This window comes from Phyllobates terribilis, unplaced genomic scaffold, assembly GCF_046119375.1.
Source record: "Phyllobates terribilis strain yellow unplaced genomic scaffold, ASM4611937v1 Scaffold_5__5_contigs__length_657084704, whole genome shotgun sequence".
Classification (NCBI taxonomy): domain Eukaryota; kingdom Metazoa; phylum Chordata; class Amphibia; order Anura; family Dendrobatidae; genus Phyllobates; species Phyllobates terribilis.
Genome location: NW_027362765.1, coordinates 16,265,407 through 16,291,847, shown reverse-complemented (window position 1 = coordinate 16,291,847; position 26,441 = coordinate 16,265,407). Strand labels below are relative to the sequence as shown.

Below are 26,441 nucleotides of genomic sequence, written 5' to 3'. Positions count from 1 at the left end.
TGTGTATACCTTTTGGTTTGTTATACTAGAATAAATAAGAACCATGATGAGAGTTTGAAACAACTACATTTAAGTTGATGAGCTTATATTGAGCTGTTTATAACGAACCTGAATGATTTTAGAAAAAAAAAAGAAAAAAGAAACATGGTGTCTGCAAATTGAGATTCTGGTCTTGGCTTTTTATCCTACGTCATGTGATAAGGCTCGTTAAAGTGTCACTATTGACTTTTAGGATTGCTACTTGCTGTATGTAGCACAAGAGTGTACCAGCTTGTGCTCTAACACTGAGGGACATCTTTGTCCTCCTTTATTCACAGGGATATTAAGTGTGTCAGCTTGTACTCTCAGAGGGACATCCTCGTCCTTTTATTCATAGCGGTATAAAGTGTGTCAGCCTGTACTCTCACACTGAGGGACATCCTCGCCCGTCTTTATTCATAGGGATATAAAGACGACAGGCACTAGATAACAAGTTAAAGACACTTAGTAGGAACTTCCAATATCCATCTTTCTTTTATTCATACAATATCTTGAACCCCAACAAAAAAAAATCTGTATATCACTGAAAGTAGATGCAACATTAGAGGTATAATAATAATTTTTATTTCTATAGCGCCAACATATTCGGCAGCACTTTACATTTTAGAGGGGACTTGTACAGACAATAACAGACATTACAGAATAACAATAATCACATAAATCAACAGATACCTGGAGGAAAGAGGGCCCTGCTCGCAAGCTTACAATCTATGAGGAAATAGGGGAGACACGAAAGGTGGATGGTAACAATTGCTTGTATTGTACGGTAAAGCATCAATGTAATAAATAGGGTATGGGGTGTACTGACTAACAAAATAGGTTCTATACCATCTGCGCTTCTAAAGCGCCTATAGAAACTTTAGAGCAATGCATTCCAGACCTTGAACTTAAAAAATGGAAACATTTGGGCACTACATCAATTGGAGATTTGTATGAAAATTAATTATTCCCCTTCTCTCCATTTAGAATTAAATATAATCTACCTCGTAAAGACTTCTATACAGCGGCATGTAAAAGTTTGGGCAAAATTACTTGTGACCAGTTAAGCAAGTTGCAGATATATATAATAATTATTTTTTTCAATTTAAAAATTACAAAAAGGAAAATGGGCCAATGCAAAAGTTTTGGCACCCTTGAAGATTTGTGTGCTCAGATAACTTTCACCAAGGTTTCAGACCTTAATTAGACTGTTCGGGTTATAGCTTGTTCACTTTTGTCATTGGGAAAGCCCAGGTGATGCAAATTTCCCAGCTTTCTAAAAACCCAGCCTCCTCTAACCTTGTGCCAAAAAACTGCAGAATTGGGCTCTTCTAAGCAGCTGCCTAGCACTCTGAAAATGAAAATGGCGAAGGCCCACACAGCAGGGGAAGGGTATAAGAAGATAGTGTTGTCAAGTTGCCCTTTCCTCAGTTCAAAATGTAATTAAGAAATGTCAGTTAACAGGAACAGTGGAGGTCAAGATAAGGTCTGGAAGACTAAGCAAAATCTCAGTGACAACTGCTAGTAGGATTGCTAGAGAGGCAAATCAGAACTTCCATTTGAATGAAAAAGACCTTCAGAAAGATTTAACAGACTCAGGAGTTGTGGTACATTGTTCTACTGCTCAGTGACAGATGCACAAATATGGCCTTCATGAAGAGTCATCAGAAGAAAACCTGTCCTACATCCTCACCATAAAATTCAGCATCAGAAGTATGCAAAAGAACATCTAAACAAGCCTGATACATTCTGGAAACTAGTCCTATGCACCAATGAGGTTAAAATAGAGTTCGTTGGCCACAATGATCAAAAGGTATATGAGGAGAAAAAAAAAGGCACAGAATTTCAGGAAAAGAACATCTCGCCAACCATTAAACATGGGGGTGGATCAATCATGCCTTGTGGTTGTGTTGTTGCCAATGGCATGGTGAACATTTCACTGGTAGAGGGAAGAATGGATTCAATGAAATTTCAACAAATTCTTAATACAAACCTAACACCATGTGTAAAAAAGTTGACGGTGAAAACAGGATGGCTTCTACAAATGTATAATGATCCTAAACACACGTTACAATACACAATAGATGACCTCAAAAGGCACAAGCTGAAGGTTTTACAACGGCCCTCACAGTCACCTGATCTAAACATCATTGAAAACGTGGCTAGACCTCACAATAGCAGTGCATGAAGACGACCCAGGAATCTCACAGAACTGGAAGAATTTTCCAAGGAAGAATGGATGAAAATCCCTCAAACAAGAATTGAAAGATTCTTGGCTGGCCACTAGGTACTAACTATATTAATCTGATAAACAGGCCAATTCATTTAAGCATCCCAAAATAAACAATATATAAGACTACACAGAAATGGAAACCTTAGCTTAAAATAATCACATTTTATTTAAACATGATTACAAAGACATCATAAAACAAATAAAAGAACATGAGGTGATACAAAAACGGGCATCAAGTGACGTGACCATGCATTAGAAATATGGTATATTGAGATTTTTTTAATAGAACATGATGGAATTTACAAAAAGGGTGCCCTTTAGATATTTAAAATAAAGTGCTTAGTGCAAATTGATGACATTCTTACAGAGTTTTTCATAAGGAAATATAAATATTATATTTATCCCTTACATCACTAGGTGGCACCACACTATAGGAATAAAAATGGTTTCTCATTATATTTACTTATGAAAAACTCTAAGAATTTCATCTGTTTGCACTAAGAACTTTATTTAAAATATGTAATTTAATTCAAGGTCACCCTTTATGTAAAGTTGGCATTGGCTCATTTTCCTTTTTGTAATTTTTGAAAAGTAAAAAAGGACGTCACTGTTCCCACCTTCGGAAAAATCAAACATTAGAGGAAATGAGAGAGCAGCCAAACCCCTGGCTTCCTATTGGGCGCTAGGCTCGTGTGATGTAACAACGTCACGAGCCTGGGGAAAGCGAGTCCCGACACCGCTGCAGCAGAGCTAGCAAGGAAGGTAAGTATGAGTGTTTTGATTTTAACGAGGCCAAACATGAGGAGTGATGGAATGACAAGAGGTTGTCCAACATTTCCAACATTCTGATCATGAAAAAGGCTTCTCCCCTATGTGACTTAACTGATGTTTTTTAAGAGTTGATTTCCGTGTAAAACATTTTCCACATTGAGAACATGAAAAAGGCTTCTCCCCTGTGTGACTGCTCTTGTGATTAAGCAGAGATGATTTAGTCACAAAACATTTTCTACATTCTGAACAGGAATAAGGCCTCTCCCCTGTGTGAGTTCTCTGGTGACTAAGAAGAGATGATTTATGCAAAAAACATTTCCCACATTCTGAACATGAAAAAGGCTTCTCCCCTGTGTGAATTCTCTGGTGCTGAAAAAAATTTGATATATGGTTAAAACATTTTCCACATTCTGAACAGGAATAAGGCCTCTCCCCTGTGTGAGTTCTATGGTGATTAAGAAGAGTTGATTTATTCAAAAAACATTTTCCACATTCTGAACAGGAAAAAGGCTTCGCCCCTGTGTGAGTTCTTTGGTGCTGGAAAAAAAAAAAAAAAAAAAAAAAAAAATCGGAGTTATGGTTAAAACATTTCCCACATTCTGAACATGAAAAAGGCTTCTCCCCTTTGTGAGTTCTTTGGTGTGTAAGGTGGCTTATGGTCGCATAGTCAATGGGAGGTATGTGTCACAGAGATGGCTGTCCTCTGTGATATAACCCAGAGTGTTTCTCTAGTGCACGTAAGCACTAAGAGGATCATTTGGTGCACCTGGGACTGGGTTATGGGTAGCTTAGAGAGTTGGGTGGGTCCAGCTATCCACATACCTCACCTCTGGGTGTGGTTAATAGCCTTTAAAATGGATGCCGTTGTTTGGCACATGGTCTGTGTGTTGTTTCACCGGACTGAGCCAGTGAGCTGAACGCTATGCTGCCTGTGTGCCCATAGGACTGGCTTAAGCAGAGATTTACTGAATGGTAATTTTACTTTGTTTTGCCTGAACTAAAGTCTGTTTGTATTCCTTTACTTTTGCCAGGTTTATAAGGTAATAAACCAACATGAAGATTTAAAGGAACATGCTTCCTGTTTGTTTCCCACCGCACCCAAGTGAGTAAAATCCTTACAGGTGCTTAACAAAATCGGAGTTACGATTAAAACATTTCCCACATTCTGAACATGAAAAAAGCTTCTCCACTTTGTGGGTTCTCTAGTGCTTAACCAAATCTGATTTCTGGTTAAAACATTTCTCACATTCTGAACATGAAAAAGGTTTCTCTCCTGTGTGGGTTTTCTGGTGTCCTACAAGGTCTGATTTCTGGTTAAAACATTTGTGTTGAAATTTGTGTGAAATTTTTCTTGTTTGAGAAAACTCTTTGAGCGGAAAACTAATTCCATATTCTGAACTTGAAAATGACTTATTTACTTTAAGATCACTTCGTTTATTAATTCTTATTTTGTGACATTGATTTTTCTTAGTAGTCGGTAAAGAATCAGAAGATAGTACCTGATTCAAAGGATCAGACGACAGATCTTTGCTATGAAGGGATGATGGTATATCTGGAGTAATGGCATTCACTTCAATTGTATCTTGTGGGATCTTAAGATCATCCGATTTAAAAATTGAAGATGTCAGCTGTCCCTGTGATCTCATGGTGTAGTCTTCTGCCAAGAAGAAATCCAATTATTATTTTATAATAAAATATCCTTGAATTTTATATATTGAAACGTTTCTACTTAATCTGTCCATAAAAATAGCAAGTTATGTAAAAATATTGAATTATTCACTGTGAAGAGCTGCCCACTTACTAAAGTCTGAGACTTTTCCAGCACGGAGCTCCGTTTCTGTCGATATTATTGTGTTTTATTAGTGATTTGCTTGCTCGTCAGTTTATGTACACTAATTTAACTTGTAAAGTGTCCAGCATTCCAGTAATCTCATCAGTACCTCAGAAGCCTTAAGCCATTGTTTAAATAGTGAATAGGCCCATTGTGTGAGTGTTGAAAGTCAAGCCCAGGTAATGGGTTCCACCTGAGAAAAATACCTCCACTAATGCACACTTAGCTTTGGTGGTGGTGGGGGGGGGGGGGGTGAGAGCAGTTCTGCCCATTCAAGGGGTTAATCCAAGTGTAGGAAAAAAGAAGCCACATATTTAGTGAGAAGTTGGTGGAATATCATCAAAGGGAAAGGATCTAGTCTGAGGACATGGACCATGGATGAATCGATGACTTATGGAGTAGAGATGAGCTGCCGACTAGGCTGGATAAACGAGATACAGTTGTGGGATCTGCTGTCTGGATTTGATAAACTTTCTTAATGGACTGTTGCTACTGGATACCTTTGCTTCTATTGGTTTATCTGTCATATGGAGGATCGTGGACTGTGACTACAGACTATATTGGCTGGAGATACTAAATCTGTGGTCCAACCAAAGTTGGGGGACAGCGAGTATCGCCTGGCACAAAGGCTCCTGCGACGTCTGCTTCTGCCACCAGGTGCCGCCTTATTCACTCTGCAGGTGGCGCTGATGATGGGGAGATGTCAGAGCCAGAAGCTCTGGGTGGCGCAGGCACTGTCCAGCCACTAAGATTAGGGTTGTTGGACCTGTAGTACCATCCAGTCAGGCAGTATGGGTGTGTGTGCTGTCCATCTGAAGTAATCACCTCCCTGCTTCAGCCAACTGGAAATCACCACACCCTACTAAAGCTCAAAGCATATTGCCGGAAGCTGCCAGATCCAGCCTTGTTCTCCTCTGATTCAGTCCTCTTTGCTCAGCGCCCGGCTTGTGTATTTGTTTCCTGTTGTGACCCCAGCCCGCTTACGGACTACTCTTGTGTCTTCTGATTTTGTATTTTCTCTGCCCTCCTGGTTCTGACCCTGCTATCTGACTATTCTACTTGCCATCTCATACCACAGAAGAGCAGGAAACACCAAATTGGGGGCAGACATCAGGAAAGTTCCATCAATTGACCCTGAGTGCAAGTAGTATAATTATTATTATTATAGCAACATTTATCCTGTGGCGCTTTACATGGGAAAAGCGGTCACCGAGGAGAGAGGACCCTGCCCGCGAGGGCGCACAAACAATCTACAAGGGATGGGTGAGGATACAGTAGGTCAGGGTACAACTGGTCATGCAGCGGTATGGTGGAGCGAGGGTTACCGCAGATTGTACGCTTGTCAGAAGAAGTGGGTCTTCAGCTTCCGCTTCAAGGTTTTCACGGTAGGCGAGAGTCTGATGTGTTGGAGTACAGAGTTACGCAGTAGGGGAGATGCATGGGACAAATCTTGTATGTGATTGTGGCAAGAAGAGATAAGAGGGAAGTAGAGGAGATCTTGGAAGCATGGGAGGTTGCGTGCAGGTAAGTACAGGGAGATTAGGTCACAAATGTATGGAGGAGACAGGTTTTGGATGGCTTGGTATGCCAGAGTTAGGCTTTTCAACTGGAGTCTCTGGCCCATGGGGAGCCAGTGCAGGGATTGATAGAGGGGAGAAGCTGGGGAATGACAGGTGAATTAGTCGGCCAGCACAGTTTAGGATAGATTGGAGGGATGCGAGAGTGGTAAAAGGGAGGCAACAGAGCAGGAATTTGCAGTAGTCGAGTCGGGAGATGATGAGGGCGTGCTCTGGTGTTTTGGTAGATTCATGGTTGAAGAATGTGTGGATACCAGAGATATTTTTGCATTGGAGTCGGAAGCAAGTGGAAAGGGCTTGGATCTGACTTTTGAAGGACAGATCAGAGTGAGCAGCCGTTGACTTTGATGGATGGGTTAGTTGGGGAAGATTAATGATAAGGTGAAAAGATGATGAATTCAGTTTTATCTATGTTAAGTTTTACAAATCTAGCAGAGAAGAAATATGAAATAGCGGACACATGTGTTCCAGTAGATGACAAGCGCTGAATCAAGTGGCCTCTGCTCCTCTTCCGCCACCTTATCATCACACACAGTACAGTCCTCAGAGGTGGCACTCCAATTACCCTCCCCCCCTTCCTCACAATTATTCAACCGCCCAACTGACTGAGGGGCAGCGCTGTTCACACATTCTATTCTGGGGCATCAGAGGTCTGATACAAAGCTTCACAGACTCAAGAGGGGGAAAGCATGTGTAGCAATGCCCCAAATTTTTTTCATTTGATCCGGGGGCAGACGAAGTATGGTCAGAGCAGAATCCAAACCCTCGTCACCAGACATTAACCCCTGGGGGTAGGCACTGATGGGTTGGAGAACAAAATAAATAAACACCAGAACATGGAGAAATAAACTAATATACAACGGGGGTTGGAAAACTAAACTACTAAAAGGCTAGGGTTGGAGAACTAAAGTACTACACACCAGAGGATGGAGAACTAAACCACTAGACACCAAGGTGTCACAGCAAGTGTTAGAATCCCCAAGGCTTGAGGGACAAACCTCTATCTAACACTTCCTCCAGTGTTTCTGCCTCCTCCACCTTCTCTAGGGCCTCCACCTGCGCCCTCAACCCCTGCGTTAATGAGACACATGTTCCAACAGCGCAGATAGAATCCCCCCACTTCCGTACTGAACAGCCAGGGCTCACTGCAATCAGGCAGTGTTAAAATTATTATGCTTTGGAGATCGCAGTAATACAGCTGAAGAGTTGTGGCCAGCTCTCCAGGCCTAGTTTGAGCAATGGCTGTCTCCACTGAACCTGGAGCAACGGAAGGCCATGTGCGATAACAGTGCAAACTTGTTGGCGGCCCTATGCTGGGGCAACCTCACACACGTGCCTTGCATGACTCGCATCCACATCCTGATGGTACAGCAATTTCTGCACCACTACCCCAGCCTGTATGTGCTGCTGCAGAAACCACAGTCTTTGTGTGCTCACTTAAGACTATAAAAATGAGCAGGATCTTTAGTATAAAAACCAGACTACTAGACAACAAGCTAACTCCTTCATGATAGAGGCCACCATCTCCTTAGCTTGCTCATGGTACTTTTCTGTGGGGATGAGCTTGTCTCCAACCAGCCTGCAATATTTCCAGTGAATTATGGCAAGCCTTTGTATTATTAGTGCACCCAGTACCAGAAGCAAAGCCATCCACAATTTCCTTCTCTGTAATTTTATTTGGAAGACTGAGTGGCTGACGAAACATTAGTTTCTCACAAAAGGAGCTGAAGATACTGAGTGGCAGTAGATGAAAGTTTCTCCAGCATGTTAGATATCAGAGTGAGGACAGAGAGGGCATCTCGGTGGCTCAGTGGTTAGCACTGCAGCCTCGCAGCGCTGGGGTTCTGGGTTAAAATCCCACCAAGGATAACATCTGCAAGGAATTTGTATGTTCTCCCCGTGTTTGCGGGGGATTTTCCCCGGGTTTTCTGGTTTTCTCCTCAGTAGAAAAGCAGCCATAGAGTGTCCGGGAACCTTCACACAGACTTTTCTTAGCCAAGGCTGCTTCTCAGCATCGTTGGATGAGACTCCTCCGGTGGGCCCTGGCTTCTTCTTCAGGAGAGTTCATAGCTCAAACCTTGTATTTCACCACAGTCATATTCTTTAGCTCAGTGAAAGGACTGGCATAGCGGGAAACCGTATCTACTCCGGCTGTCATTTCTCCCAGTAAGTCCTCTAATGCAGCTAGTTCCATAAGCAATGGCAGCCCTTCTAACATCAGCTCACACTTCTCGGTGGTGCTTAGTCACACACAAAGATCTTTCTTTACACCATGAGTTTCATGACTACAGAGTTGGGCAATTACCTGATCTGCAATGCATTTTGAGTAATAATGTGCATAAGCAAAGCCACGGATTAAGCCACTGAAGGTCACCATTAAGTGAAACTCATACAGTTTAACTACAGACTGAAAGAGGGGTATCAAGACTTCCAAGACAGACAAGACTTCCCTGTTCTCACCAAGAGGACGACTGTCCATGTTCTCCTCCTCCTCATTATCACCTTATCCGCCTTGAGATGAGATGAGGCTGGGCTGTGCAATATCACCCTGTATAGTTCCTTGCTCCGCCTGCAATGCCTCCTCTTTAATTGTGAGCAGTGAGCATTTTAGTAGACAGAGAAGGATGGTGATGCTAATTATGGAGTCATCGCCGCTCACCGTCTTGGTGGAGGAGTCCTCAAAGTTTTGGAGGACACCACAGATGTCAGAGATCCATTCCCACTCAACAGCTCTTATGTGCGGAGGCTGACCTGAATTCCAACGGGCGTGTTGAAGCTGGTACTCAACAACAGCCCTCTGCTGCTCACAAATCCTTCCCAACATCTGCAACGTTGATTCCCAAGGTGTGGTCACATCGAACACCAGTCAGTGAGCTGAAAGCTGCAAACACTGTTGAAGAACTGCCAGGGCGGCGGAAGCTGTAGCTGACTTTCTGAAATGGGCACACATGCGGCGTACTTTCACAAGCGGCACTGGCAGATCTGGGTATGTTTTGAATAACTGCTGAACCACTAAGTTGAGCACATTTAGTGCTCACTCATCACTAATGTGTACCCCTGTATGGAGAACAATATCAGCACCAAAAAATTAAAAGATGACATGTAGCTTTATTTATATACGACAGTAGTAAGAAAATCAGTTTTGATTTTATCATGTGTACCCCTGTGTGGAGAACAATATCTGCACCAAAGAATTAATTTCAAGAGAGTTTTAACTATTTAACTAATTAACCATTATAATGGGGACCAACACCTTTTCCACTACAGCCAACCCAGTAGATGAAGACCCAATCAGGAGTGTTCACATTTAAAAAAATTAGGGCCTAAAACCACCAGAGTGGCATCAATTTCACTAGAGTAGAAATAGTATAATGAAGACCAAAACCTCTTCCACTACAGCCAAACCAGCGTATATATCAGGAGTGTTCACATTTACAAAAATTTGTGTTAACTCCTGCATCAGCAGCAAGAGCAGGCACAGAAGCCACGATAAAGATATTACAGAATGCAATTACACAACATCAATGCAGCACACTAAAAACTACAACGTCGACTAGTCTGTACAGTCTGCGATTGGGGTGCAAAAGTCATTGGAGATCCATGACTTGTTCATCTTGATGAAAGTTAGGCGGTCTACACTTTCAGGGGACAGACGGGTGCGCTTATCTGTCAGGATACCACCAGCAACGCTGAAGACACGCTATGAGAGAACGCTGGCTGCCAGGTATGATAAAACCTCAAAGACGTGACAGGCAAGCTCAGGCCACTCATCCATTTTTGAAGACCAAAATGTCAAAGGGTCCAAACCCTCCCTGATGGTATTGATATTGAGTTCGAAATACTCCTGCATCAGCCTCTCCAATCGTTCATCACATGTCAGACTTGTACTCTGTTGTGCTGGTGCATGAGCAGGTCTAAAAAATGTGTGAAAGGACTCACAGAAATTGCTTCTGCCACTTACACTACTGATAATATTTTGGCATTGACGAATTGACGTGCCGGACGTTGGAAGTGTAGAGCTACGATGCAAATTGTGTGCCTCACTGCTGTCTTGGGGAAAACATCTCTTAAGGTTGTGTAAAAGCGTGTTTTGATACTCCAGCATTCGCGGGTCCCTTTCCAGGGCATGAAGCATCTGGCAAAATTTACTCTTATAATGTGGATCTAACAGAGTGGCAACCCAGTAGTCAGCACTATTTCAAATCATAACTATACGGGGATCATGTTGCTGAAGGCACTCATATGTTGGGCTCTTCCATGAGGTCCAAGCCCATGCTGTGTTGGTGGCTGGGTAACTCTGATGCTGGTTTCCTCCGTCCCCTCCCGCCAAACAAGAACAATAGAGAGGGGATGATTATCCTCTTCATCTTCTGACTGTTTCTCGCCCATCATCTCTTGCTCCTCCATTTGTTCATTGCCTCTTGCACCTTCACTAACCATTTGTTTGGTATCACCAACCACCCTCGATCACAGTAATCCACCCTCCCTTGGAACCCTGAGATGTCCCCCACTGTATCACGTTAGTAACAGAAGAAAGTACTTTTTTAGTGTGAATGACGCTTGTATAGCATAGCAGATATGCTCCAAACTATTTCAAACTGAGATGTCCCCTACTGTATGACGTTAGTAACAGAAGAAAGTATTTTTTTTTTACTGTGGATGAGGCCTGTATAACATAGAATATATGCTCCAAGATATTTCAAACTCAGATCTAGCCTGCTATATCTCATTAGTCACAGAAAAAAAATAAGATTTTTTTACTCTGCATACAGCTGAATTTCAAAGCCACAAAATAATATGGTAGCTTATGGCATGCAGCGTCACGTTACTCACAGAAAAAAAAAAGATTTTTCCATCTGCATTAGTGTTGAGCGAGTATGTTCTGTTACAGCTGCTCGGGTGTTATGTTTAAATCACTCCCGCGTGCATGATTTGCGACTGTTTGACAGCTTTATTACATGTGAGGAATGTAAAAGAAATAATCATTCCTCACATGTATTAAAGCTGTCAAACAGTCACAAATCATGCACACGGGAGCGATTCAAACATTCGAGCATACTCGGCGAAAGGGTTAACAGAACATACTCGCTCAACACTAATCTGCATACAGCTTCATTTCGCCGCCAGAAAAGGACAAGGTGGCTTATGGCGGACTGTATCACGTTTGTCATAGAAAATTTTTTCTTTTTTTTTTTACTAGTTAGCAACAGAAATTTTTTTTTTTTTTTACTGTGCATGCAGCTGAATTTCAACCCCACAAAATGACAAACTGGGCTACTATAGCTTGATGTATCACATTAGCCGAATTTAACTTTTGCGATGGTTTTTCGAATATATTTGCTCATCACTAATTAAGAACCAAAAACTGTCTGCGGGCAGTGGTTAAATCAGAGGATTTTGGCACTAACTACTGTAGTCCAAAAATGTGAGTATAGACAATAACTCATCTAGTGAAATGACCAAACTTTTCATAGTAGTGCAGAGCTGAGGTGTCTTAAATTTAGATCTCAGGCATTTGGAAGAGGAAATCGAGATTTTTTTTTTTTTTTTTTTTAAAGACTACAAGGGAGTTACAGACTCAAATAAGTGAGGCAGACAGATCCCATCACAATCAAGTTCTATCAAACAGAATGACACTGTAAAAAAAGGTAGAGAATAAAAAAAAACATGTTACATCCCCAACACCAACTTATGTATGAGGGGAGAGCTCCAACACTAAACCGGAGTTACACTCATTTATGGTGGACTATTGGAGCTACAATGAGTCCTGACCAGAAGAGTAGAGAAAGTATTAGTGCCCCCATTTCAGGAGAGATTGTGAAGTAATCTGAATTCCTTAGGATTGAAATCATAACGGAATTTATGACGTGGAGTGAATCCATGAAACCAGGGATCGAGCCATGCCAACACATCTCCTGCAGGTGTGAATAAATGTGTATTACAGCCATCAGCCATGCACAGATTAGAGATATATCATGGCACAGGTGTTATGTTTTTTGTATAGTTTGTCGCAATCCTATTTGAAGTTAGTCGGTTTAAAAAGAAACTGAAAAGTCAGGATAAAGGGAAACTCTGCTGTTATTGTACAGAAATTCACACTTGGCCCTCACTGCACATTTAATGTTGTCAATCATAAAAGTGAAGTTTGGCCACAAAGACTGGACCTGGTCTTGTAGGGGCCATATGAGCACATTCAGCAGCACAGAAGGGAGAGAAGGTGGATTCATCCAATAAGATATCAGGGATCTAGGAAACCAACAGCATCATTACCCTCCGCTTTCTCTTACAGGCCCATCATAATATTTTTTTTCAAGTGATTTTCTAACTTGTCGGCTCAGTCTACATAAGCTGCCATTTGGCTTTGTAGTTGAGAGAGCTGGCAGGTAAAAATCAACATCTTCTAATCCCAGGGGGTAGGTGGATCTTCCTAGTCTACACTACCGAAAAAGCAGCCACAGCCACTGACTGAGAAGAATCTGTGACTTATCTGCATTTAGTGGTTACGACTTACCTGGGTAGTCATATGTAGGAATCTCCTCTTTACACCGCTCATCACCCCTCACATATGTCTCTGTATTAATATGGGTGAGATCTTCATCCTGAAACAAATACTGTAAAAGTCACATCTATGGTCAGCTCTAATCCTGCCATCTCCACCATTCTCATTACACAGGTATAAAACATATAATACTGGTGGATAAAACAGGAATGAGCACAAGACCATCACAGCCGTCTACACATCATAGCCGTCTCATGACACCTTCTCTCCATCTACCTGATGATCCTGAGGAACATTGGGATCTTCCTGTTTGCAGTCCTGTGGAAGAAGAGGACGGGGACATCTCTCTGGTGTTGTCCTCTTACTGGATAGATCTGGAGAAAACAGATACAGGGACTGAATTCATTCTTTACATACAGATAATTATAAGCCGTGTGTATTTAGTTTGCGTCTATTACCTGATGATGAGAGGGGCTGGGGAACCTCCATCATGACGTCCTTGTACAGATCTTTGTGTCTTTCTAAATACTTCCACTCCTCCATGGAGAAATACACGGCAACATCCAGACACCGTTTAGGAACCTGACACATACAATGATACAGTCAACCCTTCGATCCCTTCATAGCGTTACTGAATAATGTCCCAGCATTCCCAGCAGTTTCACCTCTCCAGTCAGCAGCTCAATCATCTTGTAGGCGAGTTCTAGGATCTTCTGCTCATTGATGCCCTCATGTATCAGGGCTTGAGGTGGAGCTGGTCTTCCCCATCCCTCAGACACAGTGTCCTGACAGCGCTCACGAGAAGTCTTCTTCACTACTGCGTAATCCTGATAATGGAGAGACATTAATAAATCTCACTACAGACATTTCCAGAGTCCTCACCTCTCCAGTTCTGTCCATCTGTTATTCCCCTAGATAAGAATGACGTAATGTGATGTCATCAGAATCTCTTACCTCTCCAGTAAGCTGGAAGAGGATCTCTAGGGTGAGGTGTAATATCCTCTCTGCCATCTTGTCTCTGTCCATATCCATCTTTGATCGGTAAATCAGAAAAATTCTTTGATATAAAATATCTTCACTGAGAGGATCTGATATTGTAGAGACCTGAATGAGAAGATGATGCGCCAATGTAACATCATAAAGAATTCTGTGTAATAATACAATTACTGGATATAATAAGGGAAACATATGAGGAGATAGAACGTGTAGATGTTGTATTCTCTAGTCTTGTATGGACTGGAGCATAAGTTGAATTGCTGACTAAAACATCTCCTCCATGCTCCCAATCACTGGCTATGTTACTCACTGCTTCAGCAACTGATTGGCTGTAGCAATCACAAGTCCGTTGGGACTGACCAGGAAATAAAGAGACTGGCAGGAGACCCAAGCAGCAATGGTCTTTTTATTATTTTACAACATTTTTTTGTTTTTTTTTCCCTGACATCTACTAATAAAACCTATATATTTTAGGCTAGACACACAACAATCAGTTTCTTCCTCAGAGTCTGCAGCTGAATACATTTCTCATAGACTCATCTTCCATAACTCTAATACTCGTCTCATTTACAGACACTGGAATCAGCATTAGCAATACTACAGGAGATATTCATTACACTCCTCCACCAAATTTGGGAGGAAAATAGGGGTGCATCTTTTAATCCGGATGAAGCTTAACTGCGGCTGCCATGGAGCGGGGTTACAGGCGATAGGGTAGCTACTTGAGGAGGCCGGCAGCAGAAGTGGGGCGGTGCTGCAGGCCCTGGGCTCTCATAAGATGTCGTCGGTTAACAAAGTCCCCTTTCCCATTAATTTCCCTGCGGTGGGTTTCGGGGAAATGGCCGCCAGAGGAGGCGCATGCTCAGATTGAGATCTCGAGAAACGAGATCTTGTTTCCCGAGATCTCAGTCTGCACTTGCGCAGCGTCCAGTGGCCATTTTCTTGGATCCCACCACAGGGAAATGAATGGGAAAGGGGACTCTGCTCACTGGCACCGACAGCTTATGAGAGCCCAGGGCTCGCAGACTAATTAGAAGGGACAACTGTGGATATTGGTGTTTTTTTTACTTGCTACAGTTCTGCTGTGATTTACTCGTTAAAGTGCCTGTGTGGTAAAGTGGACGATGGACAAACGTCCCGATAAATTAAAATCAAGACTGAACGAACATCGTCCTCTATTCGGCTCTAAGAATCTAGGAGGAGATCCACTGCGGCCACTGCAAGAAAAAGAATGAAAAAGAGCAGAGGTTTGGTGAGACCACCGTGGCCATACATTTCTCTGAGATGGGTGATAACATTTCTGATCTATGATGGTCGGTGTTAGAAGAGGCGACCTCAGCGGATTCACAATCACAACGCAGTAAACTTCCACAGAAACGTGTCCTAGATTTACTCCCTGGAATAACTTTCTCCCAAGGGGTTAAATGACGTCTGTAACTTCAGTGTCTTTCTATGAAGCTTCTTCTCTGAACTTTATTCCTTTGTTTTCTGCTGTATTTATATTACTCTCCGGAATCAGGAATGTATTAAGTCCTATAGAAACTGCTGAGAAATTATCATCTCTAATTCTGTGTTTCCAGGATTATTCTTGTGGGTATCTGCTGTGATATCCCCTGTGCAATATATTTCTAGTATTAATAGGTTATAATACTGTCAACTCAATGGCCGTGCGGTGGTTGGTTGTGTCTTTCCCTTTTTTCTTGTTGTTTCTTGTAATTTCTTATCTTTATGCAAAGTGTGTATTGGTTATGACATTTGGGATCTTGTTGTCATGTGACAATCACTATATAAGGAACACCCAATGGATATAATGCAGGCTTGTAAAAAGGCGTACGACTGAAAAACATCGCAACAGATGCGTTTTCACACGCCAACTCCCTTTCCATGATGTGTCCATGAAACGCTGCTTGTGCCGTTAGCTGATGGATCTCAAGTCACGGATCTGACATGATCTTCTCCTGGATCGTTTAATAGGACATGCAGGTGGAACCAGTAAAGAAAATAATGTATCCATCAAGTATTTGCCACATATTCACGCAAATTCCATGAAGTGTCATCAATTGTATTCACTAGTGATGAGCGACCAATACAACGCTCGAGTGTTTGTTATTCGAATCGAGCAGGTCGGACCCTCAGAAGGGCGCGACTCAAGTACAGAGTATAATGGAAGTCAATGGGTAAATCGAACATTTTTCTGGGAGACCCTAACAGGAGGGCTGGAAGGAGCAGGAAAAATCGCTGAAATGGATACAAGCAGCGCTCAAATTGAATGGAAGCAGCATGGGGAATAAGCCTGGAAGCATTTCTGACTCCCAAGTCACTGCTGGGAACCAAATAAATAAAGAAATAATTTAAAAAAAAAAAAAGACACAGGGCATAATACTACTCAGATAACACAGGGTGCGGGTAAAAAAGTATGGCAATACTTTATTGAACCACAAAGCGGACAATAAACACATAGAACAGTCCCAGCAAGTACCCAAGATGGTGCAAATTACAGATTCATCACCTTTGCGCTGGCACGCAAGAAATAGAGTAGCTGCGATTTCGGGGCTTCCAGAGCCGACTACCCCCACCAGTGGCACCCCGCTTTTGGTGGGTCCCCAAAGAGAGGAGGTAACGGCAAGCAAAGGAAACTAGCTGAGGGTAGTGAGGTCTGGGGCCAGGTGACCTGTTTGTCCCAACCTGTATTCTTCAAAACGTCTGAGGGTTCAGCAATGGTCAATGGAGTCGATCTGTATTCCTCCAGCTGTGGCCCTAAGCTGGCATGCTGTAGAATGACACCAAATAGAGGCAGAGACACCTTTTTATAGATAACAATTGTCCTTGCAGCCATCATTCACAGGTCAAGGGTCAGGGATGAAGGTTGAAGGAGCTCATGAATCATTGCTTGAGTATTTAATCAACATGCATAGTTTGTCCTCCATTGCCCGGCAAATAAACAACTCCCTGGCTGGTATAATACATAATCAGCATATTATCAAACAGTATTGCTCCATGACACTGTCTTGCAAGATTTGCAAACAATAAGTTGCAGTACATCTTAACACAAGTATCAACCTTCAGGATTATTCAAACAAAAGTCTGTGTTAATCAACCAAACACAGGTTAAAAAAAGTCAACATAAAAATAAAGGTATATTGCTCTTGGCCATCAGAAAGTATGTCTGGCATAATTAAGAAGAAAAGCGGTATTGTCACAAGTGTGGCAATACTTTATTGAACCACAAAACAGGCAATAAACAGATAAAACAGTCCCAGCAAATACCCAAGATGGCACAACATTACACACCCTTTCGCTGGCCAGCCTGGGATAGAACCGCTGCGACTTTGGGACTTCCAGGGCCAACTACCTCATCCAGTGGTCCCTTGCTTCTGGCGGGCCCCCAGAGAGAGAAGGTAGTGGCAAGCTTAGGAAGCTAGCAGTCCATTGAGGTACAAGACCAGGAGACCCGAGGGGTCCCACCCTGGCCTCTCCGAGAGTTTCCATGTGGCCAGATGACCGACTGGTCCTAATCTGGCTTCTCTGAATGTCTCCATGGGTTCCAGGCGACCGGTGGGTCCCACCTGGCAACCTTAAACAACATATCCATGGAGCCAGGTGACTTCATCGTCCCAACCTGTTCTCCCCAAATGTATCCATGGGCTCTCTGATGGTCAGTGAAGCAGCTAGCATCAATGCTGGGAGCAAACTCCTATGCGTGCAATTATTGAAACAGCACAACAGACATTGTGTGTAACAAATAAGATAAACCTCCTGATGTGCCCACACAAATGTTGAGTGAAACGAGTCGAGGTAAACACTAGAGGGCGGTGGTGTGAATAAAAAATGAGCTAAGAACACCTTACACCCTTGTCAGCTGCTGAATAATTAACTTAGGATAGTGAGTCTAGAATCACAAAGACCACTCTATATGTATGGAGGAAATTGAAAGATTTAGTTTGCATTTAGAAAAGTCGGGATGGAGAGTTAGAGAGTGTGCAATAGAGCAACTTGTCTAGACTACTGTTCAGTACTGATAGCGGTTGAATAGGAATAATTTTCCAGTTTGAGAATATCACCCTATGAATGAAACAGCTCAGATAGGAGGTTGTAAAGAGCTAAGTGCAATAAAGTGGTACTGTCTAAATTAGACAGCAATGCAGATAAACCTAATGATGTAATCAACTGGATTTTGTGGTGAATAACAGGGATAGTAGGCTAGTAAAGGCCGAGTGCAATAAATAATAGCCTTTACAGCGGGTGAGGACCTGCTAATCTAACGGGAGTAACTAATAAGGACATACCTGCTTACAGTTTTGTATAGTCAGATGAGCATGAAAACCTATTGTACAATTAGTATCGTGGTCTGACTGGTGTTCAGACCTGATAAGACTGCATATAAGTACGGTAGATTTCTATGCGTTTTTAAAGGAAATCAAATAAAGGCTGTAATTTAATAAAGTAAGTCCACCTCAGTCAGTACGTTCGTGAAATAGTGAACTTTATTTTGGTGTTTTTGAGGTCCTCAAATCAGTGAATTCTAACAAAATTAACCGAGAAACAACTCGATAGACTCACTCATCACTTGTATCTACATTATTGTGCGGGAACTAGGAGATGAATAATAGCGTTGTGTGAGGACTTATCTGGGCTTCTGTCCTTCATCCTGCAGTCGTCTGACTGGATCTAATGTGGACGGGAACCAGCTAAGCCGCATTCTGCCCACAGCTGTTACCTCACTGTTCACACCACACAGAGACCCCAAAAGAGTCTCCGTGCTGAAGGGGTTAATGCCCCCTGCGCCCAGTAATGGGGGATCTCCACATACCTCCACCTGCAGAGCCGCCACCACATATATGGCTGTTCTGTGCGCACAGGACCTGTGATGAGGTCACAGGAGGGGAGGAGTCAGGGGTCACATGATCAGGGGCCTCAGTGGATGCAGGACTCTGCTGTGCTGGTTGTCATGGTGCTGGATGAGCTGAAGTTTATGTGTGGGGTCAGGAGGGGTTTACAGTGTGGATGTAGCAGAGCCGCGCGTGTACGAGGTGTACGGAGCAGAGCCGCGCGTGTATGAGGTGTACGGAGCAGAGCCGCGCGTGTACGAGGTGTACGGAGCAGAGCCGCGCGTGTACGAGGTGTACGGAGCAGAGCCGCGCGTGTACGAGGTGTACGGAGCAGAGCCGCGTGTGTACGAGGTGTACGGAGCAGAGCCGCGTGTGTACGAGGTGTACGGAGCAGAGCCGCGTGTGTACGAGGTGTACGGAGCAGAGCCGCGTGTGTACGAGGTGTACGGAGCAGAGCCGCGTGTGTACGAGGTGTACGGAGCGGAGCCGCGTGTGTACGAGGCGTACGGAGCGGAGCCGCGTGTGTACGAGGCGTACGGAGCGGAGCCGCGCGTGTACGAGGCGTACGGAGCAGAGCCGTGTGTGTACGAGGCGTACGGAACAGAGCCGCGCGTGTACGAGGCGTACGGAGCGGAACCGCGTGTGTGCGAGTTGTACGGAGCGGAGCCGCGTGTGTGGGAGGTGTGCTTAGGGGAGCCGCGTGTGTGCGGAGGGAAGCCGCGTGTGTACGAGGCATACGGAGCGGAGCCGCGTGTGTTCCAAGCGTACGGAGCGAAGCCGCGTGTGTAAGAGGCGTACGGAGCGGAGCCGCATGTGTACGAGGCGTACGGAGCGGAGCCGCATGTGTATGAGGCGTACGGAGCGGAGCCATGTGTGTACGGAGCGGAGCCGAGTGTGTACGAGGTGTATGGAGCTGAGCCCTGTGTACACAAGGTGTGTGTCTGCACAAACGGTTAGAAACCGACTCCATGAGGGTGGTATGAGGGCCCGACGTCCACAGATGGGGGTTGTGCTCACAGCCCAACACCGTGCAGGACTCTTGGCATTTGCCACAGAACACCAGGATTGGCAAAGTCGCCACTGGCGCCCTGGGCTCTACACAGATGAAAGCAGGTTCACACTGAACAGATGTGACAGTCTGGAGACACCATGGAGAGCGATCTGCTGCCTGCAACATCCTTCAGCATGACCGATTTGGCAGTGGGTCAGTAATGGTGTGGGGTGGCATTTCTTTGGAGGGCCGCACAGCCCTCCATGTGCTTGCCAGAGGTAGCCTGACTGCCATTAGGTACCGAGATGAGATCCTCAGACCCCTTGTGAGACCATATGCTGGTGCGGTTGGGAGGTCATACAGGCACGTGGAGGCCACACACAATACTGAGCCTCATTTTGACTTGTTTTAAGGACATGACATCAAAGTTGGATCAGCCTGTTGTGTGTTTTTCCACTTTAATTTTGGGCGTGACTCCAAATCCAGGCCTCCATTGGTTAATAAATTTGATTTCCATTGATGATTTTTGTGTGATTTTGTTGTCAGCACATTCAACTTTGTACAGAAAAAAGTATTCAATAAGAATATTTCATTTATTCAGATCTAGGATGTGTTATTTGAGTGTTCCCTTTATTTTTTTTGAGCAGTGTATATGTTATATTAAATTCACTTAACTGTCGACGTTCTTTCTGATGGAGTCGTTCACTTTTCCTGTCTTTTCCATCTGGTCTCGGCCAATATCATGACTTCAACAACGACACATCTGCAGAGATCACAACAAAGACACATCTGACTTCTCACATTTCCATCCCCATCTATTTCCAACCAGAACAAACTCCTCATCCTGCTGTTACCCCAATGCTGAGCTCCTGTGTCCCTATTACTGATCCTCTTAGTGCCCCATGTAAAAATGCCCACCACTAGGACAAAGACGTGGGAGGACCAATGCGGTGATATCATCGCGCTGGGGCCACCGTGTCTGCGTGTTCTTCTGTAGACCACAAGCTTTATCGTTAATTCGACCTGCAGTCTATAGAGTTTATCTGTATGGGTGTGCTGCACAGTGATAGTTTAGAGTAACCGTAGCTCCGGATGGGCCCCTCTGAGCCTGGGGCAAGGGGCGACGGCATCATCTTCCCTTCAGTAACTAGGCTACTGCATTTGCTACACTAATAATTAGTGTCAGGACCTCACTTAACCTGGTGTGACTGGGGGGTATCCACTACAAGACCACCTATTCTTTCTAAAATGATTACTACTTCCAAATGTACATCTCACACTCATGAATAACTACCCCAAACTGCCATCATTAAGGTTTGGTTCAGGAGGTAGCACTCTTCTCCCTCCTCCTCCATTTCATCTGAGGTTCTCTGAGAGACAGAGCTGCCTCCATTTGATCTGTACTCAATACTCTTCGAACATTTTACAGTGTGTGGGGGCATCATACATATTATACATATTGCATGGGAGGCACAGTGGGAGCAACACACTGAGGGACCAAGAATGGGGCATGGTACTATGAAGCAATACGTGTTTCCATGTCATAGTTTTTTTTAAGGTTGAAGGAAGACTAAGTCCATCTAGTTCAACCCATAGCCTAACATGTTGATCCAGAGGAAGGCAAAAAAAACATGTGGCAAACACTAAGCTCCACGTTGGGGAAAATATTCCTTCCCGACTCCATACGACAATCAGACTAGTTCCCTGGATCAACGCCCTATCAAGGAATCTAGTATTTATAACCTGTAATATTATACTTTTCAAGAAAGGCATCCATGCCCTTCTTAAATTTTAACAGTGAATCACTCATTACAACATCATGCGGCAGAGAGTTCCATAGTCTCACTGCTCTTACAGTAAAGAATCCCCGTCTGTGATTATGATTAAACCTTCTTTCCTCCAGACGTAGAAGATGCCCCCTTGTCCCAGTCTCAGGCCTCAGAGTAAAAAGATCAGTAGAAAGGTCTTTGTACTGTCCCCTCATATACTTGTACATAGCAATAAGATCACCCCTAAGCCTTCTTTTTTCCACAGTAAATAACCCCAAGTGTAATAACCTGTCTTGGTATTGCAGACCCCCCAGTCCTCTAATAACATTGGTCGCTCTTCTCTGCACCCGCTCTAGTTCAGCTATGTCTTTCTTATACACCGGAGACCAGAACTGTACACAGTATTCTAAGTGTGGTCGCACTAATAACTTGTATAGAGGTAAAATTATGTTCTCCTCATGAGCATCTATGCCTCTTTTAATGCATCCCATTATTTTATTTGCCTTTGCAGTAGCTGCCTGACACTGGCCACTAAACGTGAGCTTGTCGTCCATCAATACACCCAGGTCTTTTTCAGTTACAGTTTTGCCCAGTGTTCTACAATTAAGCATATTATTATACATTTTATTTCCTCTGCCCAAGTGCATTACCTTACATTTATCCCCATTAAAGCTCATTTGCCATTTATCAGCCCAAGCTTCTAGTTTACATAGATCCTCCTGTAATATAAAATTGTCCTCCTCTGTATTGATTACCCTGCAGAGTTTAGTGTCATCTGCAAATATTGAAATATTACTCTGTATGCCCCCTACAAGGTCATTAATAAATATGTTAAAAAGAAGGGGGCCCAATACTGACCCCTGTGGTACCCCACTGTTAACTGAGACCCAGTCTGAGTGTTTTCCATTAATAACCACCCTTTGTTTCCTATCACTGAAACAATTCTTAACCCACATACATATATTTTCCCCTATCCCCATTGTTCTCATTTTATGTATCAACCTTTTGTGTGGAACCGTATCAAAAGCTTTTGAAAAGTCCATATACACAACATCCACTGCATTTCCTTGGATTTTACCCACAGTAGAGGTTAAGCTTACCGGCCTATAATTTCCAAGTTCAGTTTTTGTCCTCTTTTTGAATATTGGCACCACATTTGCTATACGCCAGTCCTGTGGTACAGACCCTGTTATTATGGAATCTTTAAAGATTAAAAATAATGGTCTATGTATGACGTTACTTAATTCCTGCAGTACTCACGGGTGTATCCCATCCAGGCCCGGGGATTTGTCAACTTTAGTAATTTTTAGACGCCGCCGTACTTCCTGCTGGGTTAACCAAGTGACATTTAATGGAGAATTTTTGTTATCACTAATCATGTTTTCTGTCATGTGATTTTCTTGTGTAAATACGGTTGAAAAAAAATCATTTAGCATATTGGCTTTTTCCTCATCCTCATCCACCATTTCACCCAGACTATTTTTAAGGGGGCCAACACTATCATTTTTTAGTTTTTTACTATTTATGTAGTTAAAGAATATTTTGGGGTTATTTTTACTTTCTCTGGCAATGATTCTCTCTGCCTCAATCTTTGCTGCCTTGATTTGTTTTTTACATAATTTAGTTAATTTTCTATATTTATTTAATGCCTCATCACTACCTACTTGCTTTAGTTCTCTAAATGCTTTCTTTTTGTCACTTATTGCGCCCCTAACAGCTCTATTTAGCCATAGTGGTTTCCTCCTATTTCTAGCATGTTTATTCCCAAAGGGTATATATTGTGCACAGGTACTATTCAGGATGTTAATTAATGTCTCCCATTTGCTTTGTGTAGCTTTATGTCTCAGGATATCGTCCCAGTTTATTGCACTAAGATCATCTCTCAACCGTTGGAAATTAGCCTTCCTGAAGTTTAGTGTCCTTGTAACCCCTCTATTACACATCTTATTAAAGGTTACATGAAAACTTATTATTTTGTGATCACTATTACTCAAGTGACCTCCAACTCATATATTTGATATGCGGTCTGGCCTATTGGTTAATATTAGGTCCAGCAGTGCCCCCCTTCTTGTTGGGTCCGGAACCAGTTGTGAAAGGCAATTGTCTCTCATAGTTGTCAAAAACCTATTACCTTTGCTTGAACTACATGTTTCTGTCCCCCAATGTATTTCAGGGTAGTTGAAGTCTCCCATAATAATGACTTCTCCTTGAGTCGCTTCTTCATGTATTTGCTTTACGAGGATATTCTCCGCTACTTCCATTATTTTTGGAGACTTATAACAAACCCCTATCAGTAATTTATTATTTTTTCCCCCTCCCCTTATCTCCACCCACAGGGACTCTACATTTTCATTAGATTCACATATATCCTCCCGCAAGACAGGTTTTAAGGATGATTTTACATATAAACACCCCCCCCCTCGCTTGTTTGTACGGTCATTTCTGAAGAGATTATATCCCTGTAAATTAACTGCCCAGTCATGGCTCTCTTCCAGCCATGTCTCAGATATCCCTACCATGTCATAATTATTTTCCAACAAAATTAATTCTAATTCCTCCATTTTGTTGGTGAGGCTTCTGGCATTAGTGTACATGCATTTTATGTATCTCTCTGTACCTCTATTCCTTCTTACTTTATTGACTGTTCTAACCCCACCCCCTATTTCTTTATTTGTGCCCAGGTCACTATCTGCACTATCTTCCCCACCTATAAAATGAATACCCTCCCCCCCAATCCCTAGTTTAAACACTCCTCCAACCAATGTCGTCTTTCATAGTTGGGTAGTATGTATTTATCAGAGGAAAAGTAACAAAGTTATGATTCTTAGAAGGTGGAAATTTCCCCATACCTCCTCCTGTAGAGCGGGTGGAGAACCTTCTCCTTAGAGCTCTTTCACATGTCCTGATATTTCCGGTACTGGAAAAACCAGAACCGGAGATATCCGTGTCCGTGTTGTAAGGCAGCACTAGTCATCATAATGGGGAATACTCTCTGCACCGGGTAAATCAAAGCACACCAGCAATGTCCTTCCGGTATTTCTTAATGCTGCAGTTTATTACACTTCATAAACCACAGTTCACACAGTCCATCTTAGTCCGCCACCGGCATGTTTACACACTTAACATCCGGGAGTCTCTCAAGTAGCAGACAGGCCCAAGTGGCCCAAGTAACAGCCTTCAGCAAGGTAATAAAATAGCAATGTCCATATTAATGTCCATATAACACAGGGTATTACCTTTGCCGGGTTTAGCTGTCTCAGTCCATTACTCCGCCACCACTGTGGCTTTGCGGCTTCCCAGGTAGGGGTCTCCAGCCGTCGTTCCCTCAAAGGCCACGGACATCCACACAGGATCCAGGCTCTGCCTTTCAGGCACCAGGCTTCACTCAGCCTCACTAGGCCTCACACGGTCGGTGTCCCACACACACACGAGAACAGGCCTTACGCCTCTCTCACAGAACACACCTGTCTCCCATCAAGCAGGGTTTATATATGCATCCCGTGCACACACACACACACACACACATACTGACAGGACCTTGCTGATGCCACAGTCATGTGATCAGACAGACATTCTGTGCGCGCAGGACCTGTTCTATGTCACAGTCATGTGACCAGTCACCTGAGGGGGAAGGTACATGGTCAGGTAAAACACATCCTGGACCATTACCGTAATGCCAGCAAGTCGCTGCATTACATACCCCCCCCCCTCTGTTCAAACTTGTGGGGTTGAACACATAATATACACAATCACTATAACCCCCAGCTCACATAGAGACCATGTACTTTACAATTGTGCTACTCAGCCCCTGGAACATTAGTCAATGACATTAGCCCATTCCTTAGGGACCTACCATTTGTTACTGTCACTGACTTCGTCAGGTCACCTTTCCGGGTCGTAACCTTGTCAGAGCTCCCCCGCTCCCAGCGGTCAGTCATACAGCGGTGTGACTCACATGCCCTGGTATCTAAGGTCCGGTTCGACTCCGTACTGTCCCGTCCTCTATTAGGTCGTTTGTATGGGCTCCTCAAACCTGAGTTACTGGAGGTCTCACTACCTCTAAACCCACGCCTAGTACTCTCAGGACATCTTGAAAGGTCCCTAACTCCAGCTATAGCTGTTCTGTTATTTAAGGGGCCCTTTCTCTGTCTGGTCTCATAATTTCTAGACGGATGCCACCTTCTGCTACTCAGATGATGCTGTCTATCCACTCGCAGTCTAGCGAGATTCAACTGTTCTACCTCTTTCAGGTAGGTCACTCGGTACTCCAACAGCATGCGCATATATCCCAGGCTTTCTTCTGTTCCTACAACGGAGAATGATACCATGCCGTCTTCGTCTGGTATCCAGTCCTGACGATCACGTGGACTGCTTACTTTCACCACACCAGACTTCTTGACCATCACCTGCATGGCTCGACCATTTCTCCCAACGAGCTTCCTCACCAGAACATGAGGCACCCGGATGACCTCTTCACGCATACTGTGAGCTTTCCTCATCAACTCCAGTTGTCTAACAGCTTGTTCCGTCTTCAACCGGAGAAACCGCTTTGTGCGAATACATCGCCAGTGCATGTCACTTAGGATAGCCACCCTCTTCACTGTGACTTCGGTCATGGACAGGACCACCAGCTGTTTAGCTTCTGAGGTCAAGTACACCTTACAGGCTCCCACGGCCTTCATAAACTCCTCATGCACGGACTCACTGGTGCATTCTTCCCTCAAATCCTCGGGCACATCTACGAGGCACTTGTACCAAGACGTTTCGATCTCACCAGTGGTTTCCAGACGATCAACCAGCTCAGGTTTCAGGGACAACTGACCTCCAGCTTCTTCACCCTGTATGCTTCCCCTGAGCTGACGCACAGCTACAAATTCACGAATTTTCGTCTTGACCACTTCCATCTCATATTTATCTGTGGTTAACA

The 26,441-nt window shown here is 43.6% G+C and overlaps 1 protein-coding gene across 2 annotated transcripts; it reads right to left on the bottom strand.

Moving 5' to 3' along the window:
• Positions 1-580: 580 nt before the first annotated feature.
• Positions 581-18,820, bottom strand: LOC141270575 (gastrula zinc finger protein XlCGF66.1-like). Of its 2 annotated transcripts, none has more exons than XM_073680651.1 (8): positions 18,736-18,820; positions 13,884-14,033; positions 13,595-13,756; positions 13,388-13,511; positions 13,206-13,303; positions 12,942-13,029; positions 4,522-4,679; positions 581-3,559 (listed from the first exon to the last, which is right to left on the bottom strand). In XM_073680651.1, exons 2-8 carry the CDS (start codon positions 13,959-13,961, stop codon positions 3,101-3,103), a joined length of 1,167 nt encoding a protein of 388 aa, XP_073536752.1. In that variant the 5' UTR covers positions 13,962-14,033; positions 18,736-18,820; the 3' UTR covers positions 581-3,100. The 2 variants fall into 2 exon arrangements, with proteins under 2 accessions (XP_073536752.1, XP_073536753.1); XM_073680652.1 differs by having other exon boundaries at positions 4,522-4,676.
• Between the last annotated feature and the right edge of the window lie 7,621 nt (positions 18,821-26,441).